At 43.2% G+C, this 18722-nt stretch overlaps 1 protein-coding gene across 1 annotated transcript in view; it reads left to right on the plus strand.

The window, feature by feature from the left end:
* Positions 1–18722, plus strand: part of LOC126473435 (uncharacterized) — an 860366-nt gene that overhangs the window by 657571 nt on the left and 184073 nt on the right. Inside the window, exon 7 of the mRNA XM_050100479.1 lies at positions 11836–11986. Coding sequence (XP_049956436.1) covers positions 11836–11986 — 151 coding nt within the window. The remainder of the gene's footprint in view (positions 1–11835; positions 11987–18722) is intronic.

Genomic DNA, 18722 nt, shown 5'->3' on the forward strand with positions numbered 1-18722 from the left:
GACAGAGAAACATTATTGAGAGTTCAGCCGAGATATATGTGTGTGTTTGTGTGTGTGTGTGTGTGTGTGTGTGTGTGTGTGTGTGTGTGTGTGTGTGATTTGTGTGTGTGTGTGTGTGTGTGTGTGTGTGTGCTTGTGAGCTTATGAAATTTGTTATTATAAATAGCGCTGTTGGATACTGCTGTTAGTACCTTTGAATATGGCACGCATGACAAAATATGCTGCATTGCTATTGGCTGAAAAATGCTTCCCCGGAGCCATCTTGCCATCTTGCACTGTGAATGACTGAATAAAAGTTTCCTGCCATCCGGCATCTTTCATTTTTAGATTCCCCGCCGTACGCCATCTTGATGACGTCAAATGTTCAAGATCGTTGATCTAACGTGACGTCACTAGGATTCAAGTCAAAAGGCCATTTATGAAGTTATACGAAAAATGCCACTGGGTCATGAAGTTAGGACCTCAGCAACCGAATACTGATGTGAAGGGTGTGCCAGAAGTGGCATAGCATTCCTTCTAGCAAGCGACAAACTTCATTCCTAAATGACGGATATAAATTAACCATTGTAGGGTGTCAGTTCATTCCTTTAATGGACCATGTTTATAAATTACATTACTGGCTGGTTTCGGCCATAGGCCGGTACCAAATGTATGATATTGGTATGTCTGTGTCATATTTAAAAATTGTTTGTTGCTTGTTATTGGGTATCGACACGTTCCCACACATACACATGTGTCTGTCTCCAAATAAAATGCAACAAACATGTTTAAATGTGACACACCACCAATATCATACATTAGCCAGTAATGTAATTTGTATGTCTGTGCACTAAGGCAATAAACTGACAGCTTATGTGGTTAAAATGGTTCCATCATTTATGCTATTCATTAAGGATGTGGATCCGCACATGAAGAAATTCTATTCATTACGTTGTGAGCGTGTCAGCGAGAAAAAGTCTGCAAAAGATTTGAAATTATGTGTAAAATTTTTTGGAAGTCACAAAGTGCTCTCGTTTTTAAATACTGGATGCTTATAGTTCGGGTGATCTGCACAATGTGAGTTACGCTGCTTCACGACATGTTCACAGTTCCGAATTCTAATACTTGTCTTTTTGTCGTCTTTCCCTGCATTACAGTTTTGCACACTTCTTATTGTGCATTATTATTGTGTTGAACTTTTATCGTAAAATTTTACTTCTTAATGAATAGTTTGAAGCACAGCATTGTATGTCAGTGAAACATGGATTGTTGGAAAACCAGAACAAAAGAGAATAGAATAATTTGAGATGTAGTGCTATAGGCGAATGTTGAATATTAGAAGACTGATACGGTAAGGAATGGGGTTCTCCGAATAATCGGAGAGGAAGTGAATATGTGAAAAACGCTGAGAAGAAGAAGGGACAGGATGATAGGACAATTGGGAATGAGTTCCGTGGTATTAGAGGACCTGTAGAGGCAGTCAGAAACTGCAATACATCCAGAAAATAATTGTGCACGTAGGTTGCAAGTGCTACTCTGAGATGAAGAGGTTGGCACAGGTGAGGAATTCGTGACGCGTCACATCAAACCAGTCAGAAGACTGATACCTACACTACTGGCCATTAACATTGCTACCCAAAGAGGAAATGCGGATGATAAACGGGTATTCGTTGGACAAATATATTATACTAGAACCGACATGTGATTACATTTTCAAGCAATTTGGGTGCATAGATCCTGAGAAATCAGTACCCAGAACAACCACCTCTGGCCGTAATAACGGCCTTGATACGCCTCCGCATTGAGTCAAACAGAGCTTGGATGGCGTGTACAGGTACAGCTGCCCATGCAGCTTCAACACGATACCGCAGTTCTTCACGAGCAGTGACTGGCGTATTGTGACGAGCCAGTTGCTCGGCCCCTTGACCATACGTTCTCAATTGGTGAGAGATCTGGAGAATGTACTGGCCAGGGCAGCAGTCGTACATTTTCTGTATCCAGAAAGGCCCGTACAGGACCTGCAACATGCGGTAGTGCATTATCCTGCTGAAATGTAGGGTTTCGGAGCGATCGAATGAAGGATAGAGCCACGGGTCGTAACACATCTGAAATGCAACGTCCACTGTTCAAAGTGCAGTCAATGCGAACAAGAGGTGAGCGAGACGTGTAACCAATGGCACCCCATACCATTACGCAAGTTGATACGCCAGAATGGCGATGACGAATACACGCTTCCAATGTACGTTCACCGCGATGTCGCCAAACACGTATGCGACCATCTTTATACTGTAAACAGAACCTTGATTCATCCGAAAAAATGACGTTTTGCCATTCGTGCACCCAGGTTCGTCGTTGATTATACCATCGCAAGCGCTCCTTTCTGTGATGCAGCGTCAAGGGTAACCGCAGCCATGGTCTCCGAGCTGTTAGTCCATGCTGCTGCAAACATCGTCGCACTGTTCGTGCAGATGGTTGTTGTCTTGCAGACGTCTCCATCTGTTGACTCAGGGATCGAGACGTGGCTGTACGATCCGTTACAGCCATGCGGATAAGATGCCTGTCATCTCGACTGCTACTGATACGAGGCCGTTGGGATCCAGCACGGCGTTTCTTATTAGCCTCCTGAACTCACCGATTCCATATTCTGCTAACAGTCATTGGATCTCGACCAACGCGAGCAGTAATGTCGCGATACGATAAACCGCAATCGCGATAGGCTACAATCCGACCTTTAGCAAAGTCGGAAACGTGCTGGTACGCATTTCTCCTCCTTACACGAGGCGTCACAACAACGTTTCACCAGGCAACGCCGGTCAACTGCTGTTCGTGTATGAGAAATCGGTTGGGAACTTTCCTCATGTCAGCACGTTGTAGTGTCGCCACCGGCGCCAACCTTGTGTGAATTCTCTGAAAAGCTAATCATTTGTATATCACAGCATCCTCTTCCTGTCGGTTAAATTTCGCGTCTGTAGCACGTCATCTTAGAGGTGTAGCAATTTTAATGGCCAGTATTGTATAAAGCGGACTATTGTGCACCGAGCGAGGCGTCTTTGATCGTACGATAAATTTCTGAAGCATGCTCTCCTACTGCGCAAATTAAGTAAAAGAAAACATTTGATTAGGTTACGACAGAATTTCATATGAAATACAAAAAATGAAGTTTTTGTCTATCCTCGAAGACATTAGAGAAGCAGCTTACAACTGGAAGCGACTGACCCTTTTAGTCTTTTCGTAATATAGAAAGTCACAGCCAATGAACAAACAATTTCGTAAAAGCTACAATTGTGCTCCTCTGAACACGACGGAATTTCTCATGTCTGAATAATGGATCAAAGAACGTGCTTACGCCAGAGCGGCGCTGCTGGCACGTCGCTGCTCGCCACTCGGCCGGAACGTTTACGCTTCAGTTGTTCACACCGCTAGCTGAATGCATTACTTTCAGTGGTGTGAAGAAAAGACGATATTCTCTTCATCGTCTTACGTCACTAATTGTGCTTTGTTCACACCAAAGGTAAGGTTACTGGCAAAGAGACAGAAGAGGTGGTATAGCTGGGAACTTCGGCTCACACCGTCCACAACGCAGATAGTCTACCGCTTCCAGCAACAACTCAAGAATTATGCACTGCCCTTAAGGAGGGTAGGACGTCAAACGGGCCGACTTGGAGCACGAAAGGCCACCACACGACATTTTAATTTCCACTGTCTGTACTTTTACAAATAAATACATAAAACTTTGTCAACACGACCAGGAAGAATTCAGGATTCACACTCATAGCAGAGGAAGTTCAAAAACATAGCAAAACAATTTTTTTTTACATGTGAAATTTCATCATTTTTTCACTTGGTATTGGCTACATTTGTTGCTGTAGGTACACTTTTCTTCGTAAGTAAGAGAGATTCTTCGATGAATTTTGCACAGCATACAAACCATACTTTCAGGTGTATGAAACTCTAGAATTTCACAAATCTGTTGAAAACTGTGGTAAAAATTGAGATAATTAACTATAAAATTCGAGTTTTCTCTAAGCACGAAGTTTAAAACGTAACAGCCCATTCATTTTTCCATAGATTAAATAAATTCTAGAGTTTCATACACCTGTTAGTATGGTTTGTAAGCTGTACAAAATTCATCGAAGAATCTCTCTTACTTATGAAGAAAAGTGTACTTATAGCAACAAATGCAGCAAACAGTAAGTGAAAAAAATCGTGAAATTTAACATTTAAAAATATTATTTTTTTCGTGTTTTTGAGCTTCCACTGCTGTGAGTGTGAATCCTGAATCCTTCCTGGTCATGCTGACAATGTTTTATGAATTTATTTGTAAAAGTATAGACAGTGAAAATTAAAATGTCCTGTGGTGTCTCTCCTTCTAGAAGTCGGCCCGTTTGACGTCCTATCCCCCTTAATCAAATTCAAATATCACGGCAAATTTTCAGCTTACTTCAAATACTACGGAACCATAAATAGATGCATTCCAACATTGCTAATGCAGTTTTCGTGGATGAGCCATTGGCAAGCCTACACTCTCCGATACTTCATTTACTCTGCTGTTATCTATATTTAGGAAATAAAACTTACGTAATACACTCCTACCACCTCTCTCTCTCTCTCTCTCTCTCTCTCTCTCTCTCTCTCTCTCTCTCTCTCTCTTTCTCCCCCTCCCCCCCCCCCCCTCCGCCCTGCGCTCCTCCCTCCCTCCTCTCTCTGCCCATTTCCTTATCCCCAACCCCTCCCTCGCTACCTCTCTTCCCCCTCTCTACCCGTCCCTCTCTCTCTCTCTCTCTCTCACTAAATAACAATCACAGTTACTCCTGGATAAACAACGTCTGTCTTCTATAGTGAACTCCTGTATCTCCTAAGGAAAACAGATTCTTAATAATCTACTCAGAGTGTGGCAAGATGTCAAGATTCAATATCTCTAAGATAAATAGTTCTGTGTTAAAGCACAGCCCTCACATTCAACACATATGCCTTATAAGCGTTCGACAGTTTCAAGTGGAGCAAGATGTTCGAAATTCGTCGGAAAATAGGGCTCAGCTATAGGGAGAGACGTGTAGTATACAATATGTAAAAGAATCAACAGGGAATAATAAGAGTGGAAGATCGAGAACGAAGTGCTCGGATTGAAAAGGGTCTGCCGGCCGCGGTGGTCTAGCGGTTCTAGGCGCTGTCCGGAACCGCGCGACCGCTACGGTCGCAGGTTCGAATCCTGCTTCGGGCATGGATGTGTGTGATGTCCTTAGGTTAGTTAGGTTTAAGTAGTTCTAAGTTCTAGGGGACTGATGACCACAGATGTTAAGTCCCATAGTGCTCAGATCCATTTGAACCATTTTTTAAAAGGGTCTAAGAGAGACGTGGTCTTTCGCCCCTCCTATTCATCTACACATCAAAGAAGAATTGACGGATATAAAAGGATGGTTAAAAGGTGGGATTAAAATTCAAGGTGAAACGAAAAATATAGTAGTAATCGCTGATGAGATTCCTATTATGAGGTAAAGTGAAGAAGAATTACAGAATCTGTTGAATGGAATAAACAGTCGAATGAGTACAGAATATGCGCGGAGCGTAGACCAAAAAAAGACGGAAGTAATGAGAACATGCAAAAATGAGAACAGCGTGAAACGTAACGTCGGAATTGGGGACAACAAAGCAGACAAAGTTAAGGAATTCTGCTGTCTAGGCAACAAAATAACCTTTGACGGGCGGATCGAGGAGGACATAAAAAGGAGACCAACACTGGAAAAAATGTTATTCCCGGATCAAAGAAATCTACTAAAATCAAACAGTGGCCTTAATTTGAGGAAGAAATTTCTGAGAACCTACTTTTGGAGCACATCACTGTACGGTAGTGAAACATGGACGGTGGGAAAACCTAAACGGAAAAGAATCGAAGCACTTGGGATCCTGTGCTACAGACGAATATTGAAAATTAGGTGGGCTAATAAGGTAAGGAATGAGGAGATTTTCTGTAGAATCGGTGAAGAAAGGAGCACATGGGAACACTGACAAGAAGAATGGACAGGATGGTAGTACATGCGTTAAGACATCAAGGAATAGCTTCCAAGGTACCAAAGGGAATTGTAGAGGGTAATAACTGCAGAAGGAGACTGAGATTGGAAAGCATTCAGCAAATAATTAAGGACATAGGTTGCAACTGATACTCTGAGTTGAAAAGATTGGCACAGGAGAGGAATTCGTGGCGGGTTGCATCAAACCATTCATAAGACTGATGTCTTAAAAAATGATACATGTACATTTTCATTCTTTTAGGTACACCAAACATACCTTAGTGAAATAGGATATATAGCTAAAAGTTAATCAGTCGTGAAATTTAGCTACGCGGTATTACAAGCAATGGTTAATGTGTAAATTAAAATTTAAAACGATTGTAGCTGAACGTAACGGTATGTGAAGATTGCTGCTAACATTTTAATCTGATTGTTATTCTGACTTACATGCTAGCCAAATTTTGTATGAGAAAATTAAGCCAGGAAAAAAAGGTCGCATTACTTTTATCAGTCCAATGAAGCATTGTAGTTTCTAGTTTTGTAGTTTCTCCTAGGCAAAAGTAAATTTAGTGAGCTTATAAACGGTTCCTACACACGTTTGGGATACAGAAACTTTATGTAGTCTATATTATAATCAACAAGTCGAATTGATTATATTTGCTGTGATTTCATTGAAGAATTAATCTTTTCAAAATTAATTTATTGTATGTAACTAGTATCTCTCACATCCAAATGTCTTATCAAGCTTTAATGATTTAATTTACACAGCTGTCAGTGTGGATATATGCCGCAATGGAGATCCTATCCCGTTTGGCCTCTGTTTGCAACATTCGTCTGTTTTTGTCAGGCCTCCTAACACTCCTGAAGTCACAGGATTCTGTGGCTAGATGTTATGTGATCTGTGCTCCTCTCTCGTCGTAGTTGATTGTTTTAGTCTGACAAATGGCGACCCTCGGCAACCACTTACTAACGTATACCACCAAAAATTGAATGAATAAAAGTCTTGCTCCCAATCTACGTCAGATGAGAAACAAAAGCTTTAAATAATAGAGAGGAAATTTCTGGAAGGGATATGACTTGTTGCTTTAGCACAAGGCCAGCCACGGAATGCCAAACTCCACGTGTGCAGGGTGTGAAGGCCACATGCATGCCAAGACAAGGCCTGACTGGGCTTTGCTCGACCCTTCGCAGAAGTACCCGGTACAAGACGACATTACATTTCGTATTGCGGCGTGGCAATTTTCGGTTAGCACAACTCTCTTCAGTTCTGCAGAATCGAGTTGTCAGAGCTGTTTACGCTTCGCTATTTGTTCATGATATGAAGGATGTCCACAGGTCCAGTGGCTGATTGCACAAAAAGAGGCAGTCTAGCGATCTACCGTCACAAGTCTTTAAAAACGAATAGGAATGACAGAAGAGAGCGATGAGGACTCTCGATATATACCACGTAATCGCATTAGAGATAGGTACTCTAAATTTGCTACAAACCGACATTACAGTACCCATGAAGAACGAATTTAAAGATTTAGCTGGCAATGAAGAGCAAAAACATACAATGCATTATTATGGGATGCATTATTCCGTACATCAAAAGAAGTTTGTGATTAATTTGCAGCCATGGATCGCGTGCAGAAATTGGTGATATGAATAGTAAAAATGGTTCAAATGGCTCTGAGCACTATGGGACATAACATGTGAGATCATCAGTCCCCTATAACTTAGAACTACTTAAGCCTAACTAACCTAAGGACATCACACACATCCATGCCCGAGGCAGGATTCGAACCTGCGACCGTAGCAGTCCGGACTGAAGCGCCTAGAACCGCTCGGCCACAGCAGCCGGCTATGAATAGTAAAATCTCAGAAGTCGTGAGCAGTGTGTCAGTTGCATCAGTTTTCACTGGAACTAAACAAAGGACAAGGAAACTTTATATAAGACTGCAAAGTACATAGGTTAAACCAAGCAGAAAGCCTGAAATGATTTTTCGGTTTAAAACTCACTACTGTTGAATTTATGAAGGAAAAAGGAGTACAGGGACGAAATTAGCATATCCAGAATAGATTGCCGATCTTGCATTTTAAGTGGACTTGGACTAAACAAGAATAAGACGTTGCCAGGTGTTATAAATTGTTTTCTTCTGGTAGCTTCTACATCTACATTTCGACGAGCGTATGTGTGTGAAAGACAAATTTATTTCAATTATGAAATTAAACAAGTAAAGATTACGTGGCAACCTGAGTGTGAAATGATGTGAAATCGTCTGTGTTTGACTTTATGCGGACAGTTTGCACCAGGAAAAAATTGTTTGTCTTCAGGGCGTCAAAAACAATTCAACAATACTGAAAATTTGTTTTCTTTTATATTTATGTTGCTGACAAATGTGAAATATAAAACCAAGTCGTACACAGTGCGGCTGTACTGCCATTTAAAATTTGGAGCATTCGCAGTTCCCTCCCCCCTACCCCTACCCCTTCCTCCCCCGCCCCCCATGATGCTGAGACAGCTTGGGGGCCAGTGGGGGAAACGCGCCAAGACATGGCGCAAGAGTCAAATTCTTGGCCACCCCTGTTTTAACAGAACACACGACAGTACACACAATATTAAATTAATTTTTTTGTTTACGCCCAAATTTACGAACAATTTTTACCTCACGCTAACCCTTAAAGTCATTTGATAATTCTACCTTTGCTCCGAAACTCTTTTGTCCACGTAATGTTTTTAATCTTTCTAACGACACGACACTGACCATATTCACGATAGGTTCTTAACCACTTTATTAATGCTTGACTGAATTAACTCTTCATGCTTCCTCCTTGTCTACATCACTCCTGGGTGTCCTCGTATTAAACTTCTCGAAATTAATACGTATGCTATCCAGCATTATCTTTTCAGAATATCTTCGACATTGTTCTTGTTGCTTCCGAATCTTCACCAGGAGAAACACTTCTGGCCGCTCTTAATATTCTCTGTCTTCTAGTGTGGCTTCCTTCAGCACATCCACTTTCCTTTTGTTCTTTTAATAGACGATGCTTCAGTTTAACATTAATCAAACAGCTGCACAACATAATCATTACGTGCCGACACCACGACAATTTTCAACACGCGTCAGTATATGTCAAAGCCGACTTCACCTTTTACTATATCGAGTAGCATTTCTGTTAATAATCCTTTTTACTTGTCACAGTTCAAGATACAACAGCTCCACGTTTCTTTTTACAGACTTTCGTAAAAACCCTAACAAAAACGCAACTCCGTTTCTCACTCTCCACTATGAACTGCCATCGTGCTAGTCGACCATTAAAATCGTAGATCACACTTTTACACCTGGTGGGAAATACCACGTGAAAATTAATGCACAATAATTTCTGCCATTTTAGAAATTATCATTACAGGAACATTATCACAAACAACAATTTTATACAAGGAAAAAGAATTCGTAAGGAATTAACACCTGTGTAAAAAGAAATATCCCAACAAATATGAAAAGAATTTACACTCGAAAAAAAAAGAACGGTTAGTGAATCAGAGAATATTGTCTAGTGAAGGTAGATAATTACGTATAACTAAAACTTACATATCGAAATACTTTATGTACACCTGCAACATTTAAATTTTTTACATATAATTTACAGAATAAAACGGATATATTAAGTGAAATTATTAAATCTAATCCAGTGAGAAACGGTTGTGCTGATCTGTGTAGCCCCTGTCCCAGATTACAATCGGAAACGTCCGAAATAAATTCGTTTTCAAAATTGTCTTTTGTAATTGTCCGTCCTGATATTAGCTCCTCAGCTCAAAACATGCACTACTGTCTGTGTACATTGGTTTCATGTGTAAGATGTTGGGAAGACGCAGACAGTGTAAAAAGAACATTGCTTATAAAATATTCGTGCGACACACCCCAAGAATATAGTCTCAGGTGTATGGGATGTACGTCAAATAAAAGTGGAAAGTAAACGTTTACATGAAACGGAGGCGCCAGTGGACACACGTCCATTACTTTTACACTTCCACGTATATGCTAAGACACCTGAACTGACAGGCGACTGAAGTTAAGTTCCAATCCACAGAAGCCTGTATACAAAGTATTAAGAACCAGGTCCCCTGAAGGAACTGAGAAGACAGTATTATGAAAATTACAGCACACACTGAGGCTTTTTGACAGTTTAAAAATGTGTGTCCGACCGAGACTCGAACTCGGGATCTTTGCCTTTCGCCGGCAGGTTGGTAGAGCATTTGCCCGCGAAAGGCTAAGGTCCCAAGTTTGAGTGTCGGCCAGGCATACAGTTTTAATGTCAGGAAGTTTCATATTAGCGCACACTCCGCTGCAGAATGAAAATCTCATTCTGGACACAATGAGGCATTTACGGACTCATTTTTCCATCGCTCCATACGCGAATGGAAAGGGGAAAACCGTAATACGTGCTTACAATATAAAATACCCTCTGTAAATGCACATACAGTAATTTGTGGACTATGAATCTAGATATAGGTGTCTGATACCCGAGAAAAAGCGTAAACGAAAGAAGCCCATTTAGCAACGAAAAGGGTAGAGTGACCTTGAATCAGCTAATCGCACGTCCAGCGATGGTCGCTGATCGAAACTCAAACTAGCTAGATGTCCTCTCTGTCTCTTTCTTTATTTTTTGTAATTGATTGGCCTTTGTGATTAACCATTTAGCCAGAGAAGTGATTAACTACAGGTTTGGTAGATAATATCATACATACAGCAGATATATTAGGAATTTTGCAGCCGAACTTCATGGTACGTTTTGCATATTCACCCACTCAAGACATTACGTGTATGACAACTTCACACCCTGGATCCTTTGCATCTGACTTACAACAGGATATCCGCTTCTTGCAGAAGCAGGGGAGTACCGACACAGTCTGTTGTGGACAGCTGTCGAAATAGGTCCGTCACAGATGTAGGTTGTGGAATTTCTGCTCTGATTAAGGCGTTAAAAAACTTGCGGCGTCGTTTGTCATAGCGTCAACAACCCAGCCTCAGATGGTGGAGGTCTGCAGTCTCAGCTGAGTGGATTTCGCAGTACGGAGATGGCTGAAGTTTCATCCAGCACGGTGAGCGTCATGGTAGCACTGAGTCGTCTGGATTGTTTTATTTGGGAGAACCTTGTTTTCCGCGAAATAAATGTTCAAATGTGCGTTAATTCCTAAGGCACCAAACTGCTGAGGTCATCGGTCCCACTACTTAAACTAACTTAAGCTAAGAACAACACACACACACATGCCCTTCCTCCCTCGGGTGGGAGGGGCCGCGCAGTCCGAGACATGGCGCCTCAAACCGCACGGCCACTTCGCGCGGCCTTCCGAGGAATACCCGGCATTATTACGGCTGATGTCAGATTTCCCACGTCTGTGACCATTCTTGAAGCACTTTTCCTGTAAGTGGAAGGCAACTGCAATAAGGACGGCCACCAGTCACACTTTGTTCCACCTAGTGCTTCGCCATCACGTTACATGAGATAACGGAGTGTCCCTTGATCTGTAATAACTGGACAATTTATCTTGACCTTCACACTGATAGTTTAAATGAATTACAACCTCGATGTCCTCCCCTGGCGAGAATCACAGCGCACATGCGGCCAACAGCGGCGCTGCAGGCTATTTTTGCACCAATAAGTCTGTGAGGTTTTCACATTATCACTGGGCCATGCCGGCAACGTGTGAGCAGCCAAACTGCATAGAAAGGAATAGAGGCTTCATGTGGTAATATATTAATTATAAGGCTATGTTGTTGCGTGAATATCAGTTTGCTTGGCCACTCAGGTGTTGCGAAGCGTCAGTGGAGAGTACAGCCCCGTCGGCGGTGTCCTGTTGCAGAGCGGGTGGGCGAGCTCTGGTCGTGCAGGCGCAATGCGCAGCTGCCCGTGCCGCGTGACGTCCAAGTGTCCGTCATCGACTCCAGCACAGCCCACGTCTCCTGGACCCTGGACGCCTCCGCGGCGCGGATCGCGCGCAACATCTCCCTCACGTGAGTTCCCGCTTGTCTGCGCCTCTTCTCCTGCGGCCTTTCCAGGGGAGAATGGTAGAGACTTTTCACTGTGTACAGGTATCGACAGTCTGATTCTAGTCAGTGTTTCGGACAACTCTAGCTTCAGATGTATAGCCACAGCTATAGTCGCAGGGTGCTAACTTCCATTGGTGTCTCTACACAAAGGAAAGAATCGTTTGGGATGTGTATATGCTCATGAGCAAGGTGATTATCATTCTGTGTTAAACAGTCTTTTAGCAGTTTTTGTTTTTGTATGTGAGTAGCTTGTACACAGGGTGTAGAATAATTAATAATGAAAGCGGACTCAGGATTAAATGTCTTCATATACACTACTGGCCATTAAAATCGCTGCACCAAGAAGAAATGCAGATGATAAACGGGTATTCATTGGACAAATATACAGGGTGATTCAAAAAGAATACCACAACTTTAGGAATTTAAAACTCTGCAACGACAAAAGGCAGAGCTAAGCACTATCTGTCGGCGAATTAAGGGAGCTATAAAGTTTGATTTAGTTGTACATTTATTCGCCATTTCAGCCAATAAAGTTTTTGGTCCCTTTTTCTTCGAAGGTGCTACTGTAACTGGACTACAGTATCTGGAGATGTTAGAGAATTGGCTGTTCCCTCAGCTCGAACAAGAAGCACAACAATTCATATTTCAGCAGGATGGAGCGCCACCACATTGGCACTTATCTGTCCGTAACTACCTGAACGTCAACTACCCGAGGCGATGGATCGGCCGCCAGGCAGCCCGTGACTTCATCACTGGCCTCCAAGAAGCCCTGATCTTACCCCCTGCGATTTTTTCTTATGGGGGTATTTTAAGGATATGGTGTTTCGGCCACCTCTCCCAGCCGCCATTGATTATTTGAAACGAGAAATAACAGCAGCTATCCAAACTGTTACGCCTGATATGCTACAGAGAGTGTGGAACGAGTTGGAGTATCGGGTTGATATTGCTCGTGTGTCTGGAGGGGGCCATATTGAACATCTCTGAACTTGTTTTTGAGTGAAAAAAAAACCTTTTTAAATACTCTTTGTAATGATGTATAACAGAAGGTTACATTATGTTTCTTTCATTAAATACACATTTTTAAAGTTGTGGTATTCTTTTTGAATCACCCTGTATTATACTACAACTGACATGTCATTCCATTTTCCCGCAATTTGGGTGCATAGATCCTGAGAAATCAGTACCCAGAACAACCACCTCCGGCCATAATAACGGTCTTGATACGCCTGGGCACTGAGTCAAACAGGGCATGGATAGCGTGTACAGGTACAGCTGCCCATGCAGCTTCAACACGATACCACAGTTCATCAAGAGTAGTGACTGGCGTATTGTAACGAGCCAGTTGCTCAGCCAGCATTAACCAGACGTTTTCAGTTGGTGAGAGATCTGGAGAATGTGCTGGCCAGGGCAACAGTCGAACATTTTCTGTATCCAGAAAGGCCCGTACAGGACCTGCTTCATGCGGTCGTGCATTATCCTGCTGAAATATAGGGTTTCGCAGGGATCGAATGAATGGTAGAGCCACGGGTCGTAACACACCTGAAATGTAATGTCCACTGTTCAAAGTGCCGTCAATGCGAACAAGAGGTTACCGAGACGACGAGACCAATGGCACCCCATACCATCACGCTGAGTGATACGTCAGTATGACGATGACGAATACACGCTTCCAATGTGCGTTGTCGTGCACCCAGGTTCGTCGTTGAGTACACCATCGCAGACGCTCCTGTCTGTGATGCAGCGTCAAGGGTAACCGCAGCTATGGTCTCCGAGCTGATAGTTCATGCAGCTGCAAACGTCGTCGAACTGTTAGTGCAGATGGTTGTTGACTTGCAAACGTCTCCATCTGTTGACTCAGGGATCGAGACGTGGCTGCACCATCCGTTACAGCCATGCGGATAAGATGCCTGTCATCTCGACTGCTAGTGATACGAGGCCGTTGGGATCCAGCACAGTGTTCCGTATTACCCTCCTGAACCCACCGATTCCATATTCTGCTAACAGTCATTGGATCTCGACCAACACGAGCGGAAATGTCGCGATACGATAAACTGCAATGGCCAATCGCGATAGGCTACAATCCGACATTTATCAAAGTCGGAAACGTTATGGTACGCGTTTCTCCTCCTTACAGGAGGCATCACAACAACGTTTCACCAAGCGACGCTGGTCAACTGTTGTTTGTGTGTGAGAAATCGGTTGGAAACTTTCCTTATGTCAGCACGTCGTAGGTGTCGCCAACGACGCCAACCTTGTGTATGACAGTATCTTCTTCCTGTCGGTTAAATTTCGCGTCTGTAGCACGTCACCTTCGTGGTGTAGCAATTTTAATGGACAGTAGTGTAATATAAAAATGTATGTATGTTTGTATGCATGTAAGATCAACACTTCCTTCTAAACTACTGGATCGGTTATAACCCTACTTGGTAGACATATCACTTCCTGTCTGCAAGGAACCACTGTAAGGGTAAAAACCACCTGTCTCTGAAAAGAGTCTGGTGAGGGGGGTAGAGGGGGGGGGGGGGGGGAGGAAGCGTAACACGCTGCACACACTTACCAAAACTATACACATCCAGTATTTGAGAATGATACCACTTAGCAACCTAAAACACACTTCACACATTATCTCAAACCTTTATTTTTGCAGTCGACTACACCCCCTCACCCCCAATCCCCCAAATGATGAAAAGATAAAACGAGTATCGCTTACTTCATTTTCTTTCGCTGTTCATGCAGTAAGACATCTTCATTAGCCGTGTTGCTTTAACGTATTACTTCTTTAATACTAACTGTATTCGCAACGTATTTCGGAGATGGTATCCACATGTACCACTGACTGTATCTTAAAAATGATATCATTCTGTGGCACATGGTTCAGGAGATCGTCATAAGTACTGAGATGCGTGAAGAATTAAAATTAAACACGAATTATCCAGTGTTTGTTAATGAGAGCACTTAGCGACTACCAACAGACCTTAAAAAATACAAGCCTATTCTAAAGTCTTTTCCTTACAAGCTCGACAATAGTATTTAACATCAAATGCTTGGTTTTTTACTAGGGAGTTCGATTCTTTAAAAAATCTGTTGTTTACTGATTACTTACTATCTGGAAAGAATTGCTTTGCGTTTAAGAAGCAACTGGACCCCATAGGGATGGGAAGAGCAGTGGAGATGTACAGAGAGAAATGGGAGGAGAAGATAGACTGAAAGAAGGGTTTGAAGGAGATGTACAAAGAGAGAACGTGGAGGAAATGGACAGAGGGGAGGGGAGGAGAGATGCGCAAAGATGAGGGCGGGATGGTTAGAGAGACGTGGGGTGAGTTAGAGAGAGAGAGAGAGAGAGAGAGAGAGAGAGAGAGAGAGAGACAAAGATGGTGGCCAGGGAGGAAGGGAGAGAGCTAGGGAACGAAGGTTGGGGAAGGAGGAACTGGTCAGAGAGAGGATAGAGGGAGGAGGGGGCGGACTAATGGAGGATTAGAATAAATAAACACCCGTTTTCGTCGATTACTCGCAAACGAGGGCCCACCACCCACCAGGGTGAATGGCTGCAGGGTCTGACTCCTTGAACCTTAACCTACATCGCTATATAGAATGTTTCAGAAAGTCTATCCCTATCCTAGGGACCTCTCCTTGTCAGTCTCATACAGCCGAACGACCGATAAACCTGCATAAGTCTGGAAATACTAAAATATTCTCGTAAATATACTGACATAAAGAAGGTGGAACACCAAAAAACAGCCGCGCTCAGTTTGACGCTCCATGTCACGGATTGCGCTGTTCCTCCCGCTGGAGGTTCGAGTCCTCCCTCGGCCGTGAGTGTGTCTGTTGTTCTTAGGATAATTTAGTTTAAGTAGTGTGTAAGTCTAGGAGCCGATGACCTAAGCAGTTTGGTGACTTAGGAATTCACACACATTTGAACATTTTTTAACCAAAAAATAGTTAATGAAGAGTAATGAAAAATCTGGAATTAATTTGTCTAGCTAACACATTTAAGTGATTATCATTGTAAGATCGCAGAGTATGTACGCGCGAGATAAGCCATTGTAAAGCTGATGCTGGTACATTGATAACCGGTGTAACTGCCAGAATGTTCAATCTAAACATGCAAACGTGCATGCATTGTGTTGTACAGGCGCCAGATGTCAGTTTGTAAGGTGGAGTTCCATGACTATTGCACTTGGTCGGTCGATACAAGGATGGTTAATGCTGCTTGTGGATGACGCCAGAGTTCTCGTCCAGTGATGTTCCACATGTACTCGATTAGCGACAGATCTGGTGATCGAGCAGACCAAGGCAACATCTCGACACTCTGTAATACATGTTGGATTAGAACAGCGAGCGTTATCCTTATGGAAAACAGCCCTGGAATGCTGTTCATGAATGGAAGTACGACTGTCAGAGTCACCATATTTGCAGCCAGGGTGCATGGAACATTCACGAGAGTGCTCCTGCTGTCTTACGAAATCGCACCACAGACCGTAACTGCAGGTGCAGCTCCAATGTGTCCAGCACGACAGGTTGGTTGCAGGCGCACAACTGGCCTCCTCCTAATCAAAAAGCGGCCATCACTGAACAGATCTCCGCACTGCCCTCCAATGACTTCTCGCTTGATACCACTGAAGTGGCAAATGGCAATGATTTGGGATCAGTAGAGTTTCGCAACTAGCATGATGACAAAAATGTTAAGCCTGTGGTACAAACCCGTAACTGGAGTATTGGTTTGACTGTAGGTACAGTACAGCATTCCTTTTCTGCAGCACTAGGAAGAGAATGGTGCCAGGTACATCTCTACAACTGCCTTTTACTCCTATGAACGATCTCCAGTACTTGTTTGATAGCAGGCTGAATGGACACGAGGCGCCCTGGAGGGAACTAAATAAGTAAATACTCCCCGTTCCATTCTGGGATTGAATCCGACACCTCCATTGCTCCGCCGGTACACCAATACGGCCACAAAGTATGCAATGGTAGAAACAGATACGGTTCAGAACACACGGGTCTGCAAACGAGTCTTTCCAGTAAGTCTCGATCTAACTGGGGTCAGTCTACTTAAGACATGATCGAGAAGTTTAGATTACATATGCATTGTAGTAAGTAGGACAATATTTCCTTTTCAAGTTCTGTGGGTTCCTTGCTTCATATTCCCAATTACCTCGCATGTGACTTATTTGCGGACCAAACTTTTCTGCTTCTGTTATTCTCCGCGTCAACTTTCGCTATTAATTTTCGATACATCCTGTTTGATACTCTCGGCATCTTTTCTTTGTCACATCATATACACCTGGTGTCCCTCCTTAGAGTCGTCAGTCGCGTTTACTCTTATGTTCCGGTAGGTATTTCTATTCTGTTTTCTCAGTGTGTCTCTGGAGTTGGGACAACTAAATACTGCTCATCAAGTCTTTCATGCGACGCTCATTGTAGACGGGAAACGTCGGTTTGTCTCAAATAACAAACGAAATGATTTTTAAAACGGAATTTTACGTGCCCATCCGATAGAATGGTCCCAAATTAGTCTATTGCGGTAGTTGTTTTATATATAAGTATTAATAGTGACAGTAAAACGTGAAAACGAACCAGTACTCCAGTAGCGCCTGAGCAGCACTGCTGTATGTCGGTACCAGTTGATGCGGGCCAGGAGGGCGCTGTCACCTCTGGTGTGCTGGTTACCGCTGTTCTTCGCGTGTTACTGTCCTGTTAATATATATCGATTAAACAAATAAGTCACAACACTGATTTGCGACCGCTCTGTCTGATCGGCACATGAGAGGGGAGCCAGAAAGCCACAACATTAAGATTTCTGACTGAATGTCTCAAAATTCGTAGCGGACACTAGGAAGCCCAACCTGAGAGGGGCACCCAGGTGCATGATTTGTATTCAGTCTGTATCATAAATAGTACCGAAAACAAACACGGGCGGAAGTGTAGAGAACAAGAGAGGGATGGGAAGAAGACCAGCAGACGGGGATGGAATGGAAGGGGAGATGGGTTGGTGAGTAGAAGGAACGAGGAGGGAGAGGGTGTGATAGAGAGAAATAAGGGAGCAGGAGGGATGGAAAGAGAGGAGAGAATGGGAGAGGGGTAGGAAGGGGTGGGGAGAGAGGGAAAGAGAGGGGAGGGAGGGAGGGAGGGAGGGATTGGAATGTGATAGTCAGAAGGGGGCGTGAGTGGAAGATAGAGAGAGCGAGAACGAGGGGTTAGGAGGAAGGGACAGAGAGAAACAGGGAAACATACTAAGAAGAAACTGCTCTTAAAAAATTTGTAAGATTACAAAAGCCATTGTAACACCAACGTTTGGTCCATCTTGAATTCACATCGTGTGATCGTATGTACATCTCAGACTCAGAAGACTCCAAAATCAGAATTCTACAAGCTGACTGGCTATGGATACCCAAATTAGCTGCAACAAAACTTGACTACTGAGACTCCAGGAGCTGTGTGTATGCTGTGGTCTGCCGTACCTATATCCGGTTTATCACAGTGCAAAACAGTGGCAATTAGTGGTGTTATAATGAGTGCGTTTCCGAAGCATATTTCCTCAAAATGTCCGGAAAAAGATGCAGTCAATCGTGACATAGCGACCCTGGCCAATCTTTTCATGTGCTGAGAAGTGTACGTGTGCATTCGTGCGAGGTCATTAACAAAATCTTTATACACAGAATGTGGACCCGTTCTTCATGACTAACATGCCGGTGAACTCCTA

This window comes from Schistocerca serialis, chromosome 4 (genome assembly GCF_023864345.2).
Source record: "Schistocerca serialis cubense isolate TAMUIC-IGC-003099 chromosome 4, iqSchSeri2.2, whole genome shotgun sequence".
Taxonomy (NCBI): Eukaryota; Metazoa; Arthropoda; class Insecta; order Orthoptera; family Acrididae; genus Schistocerca; species Schistocerca serialis.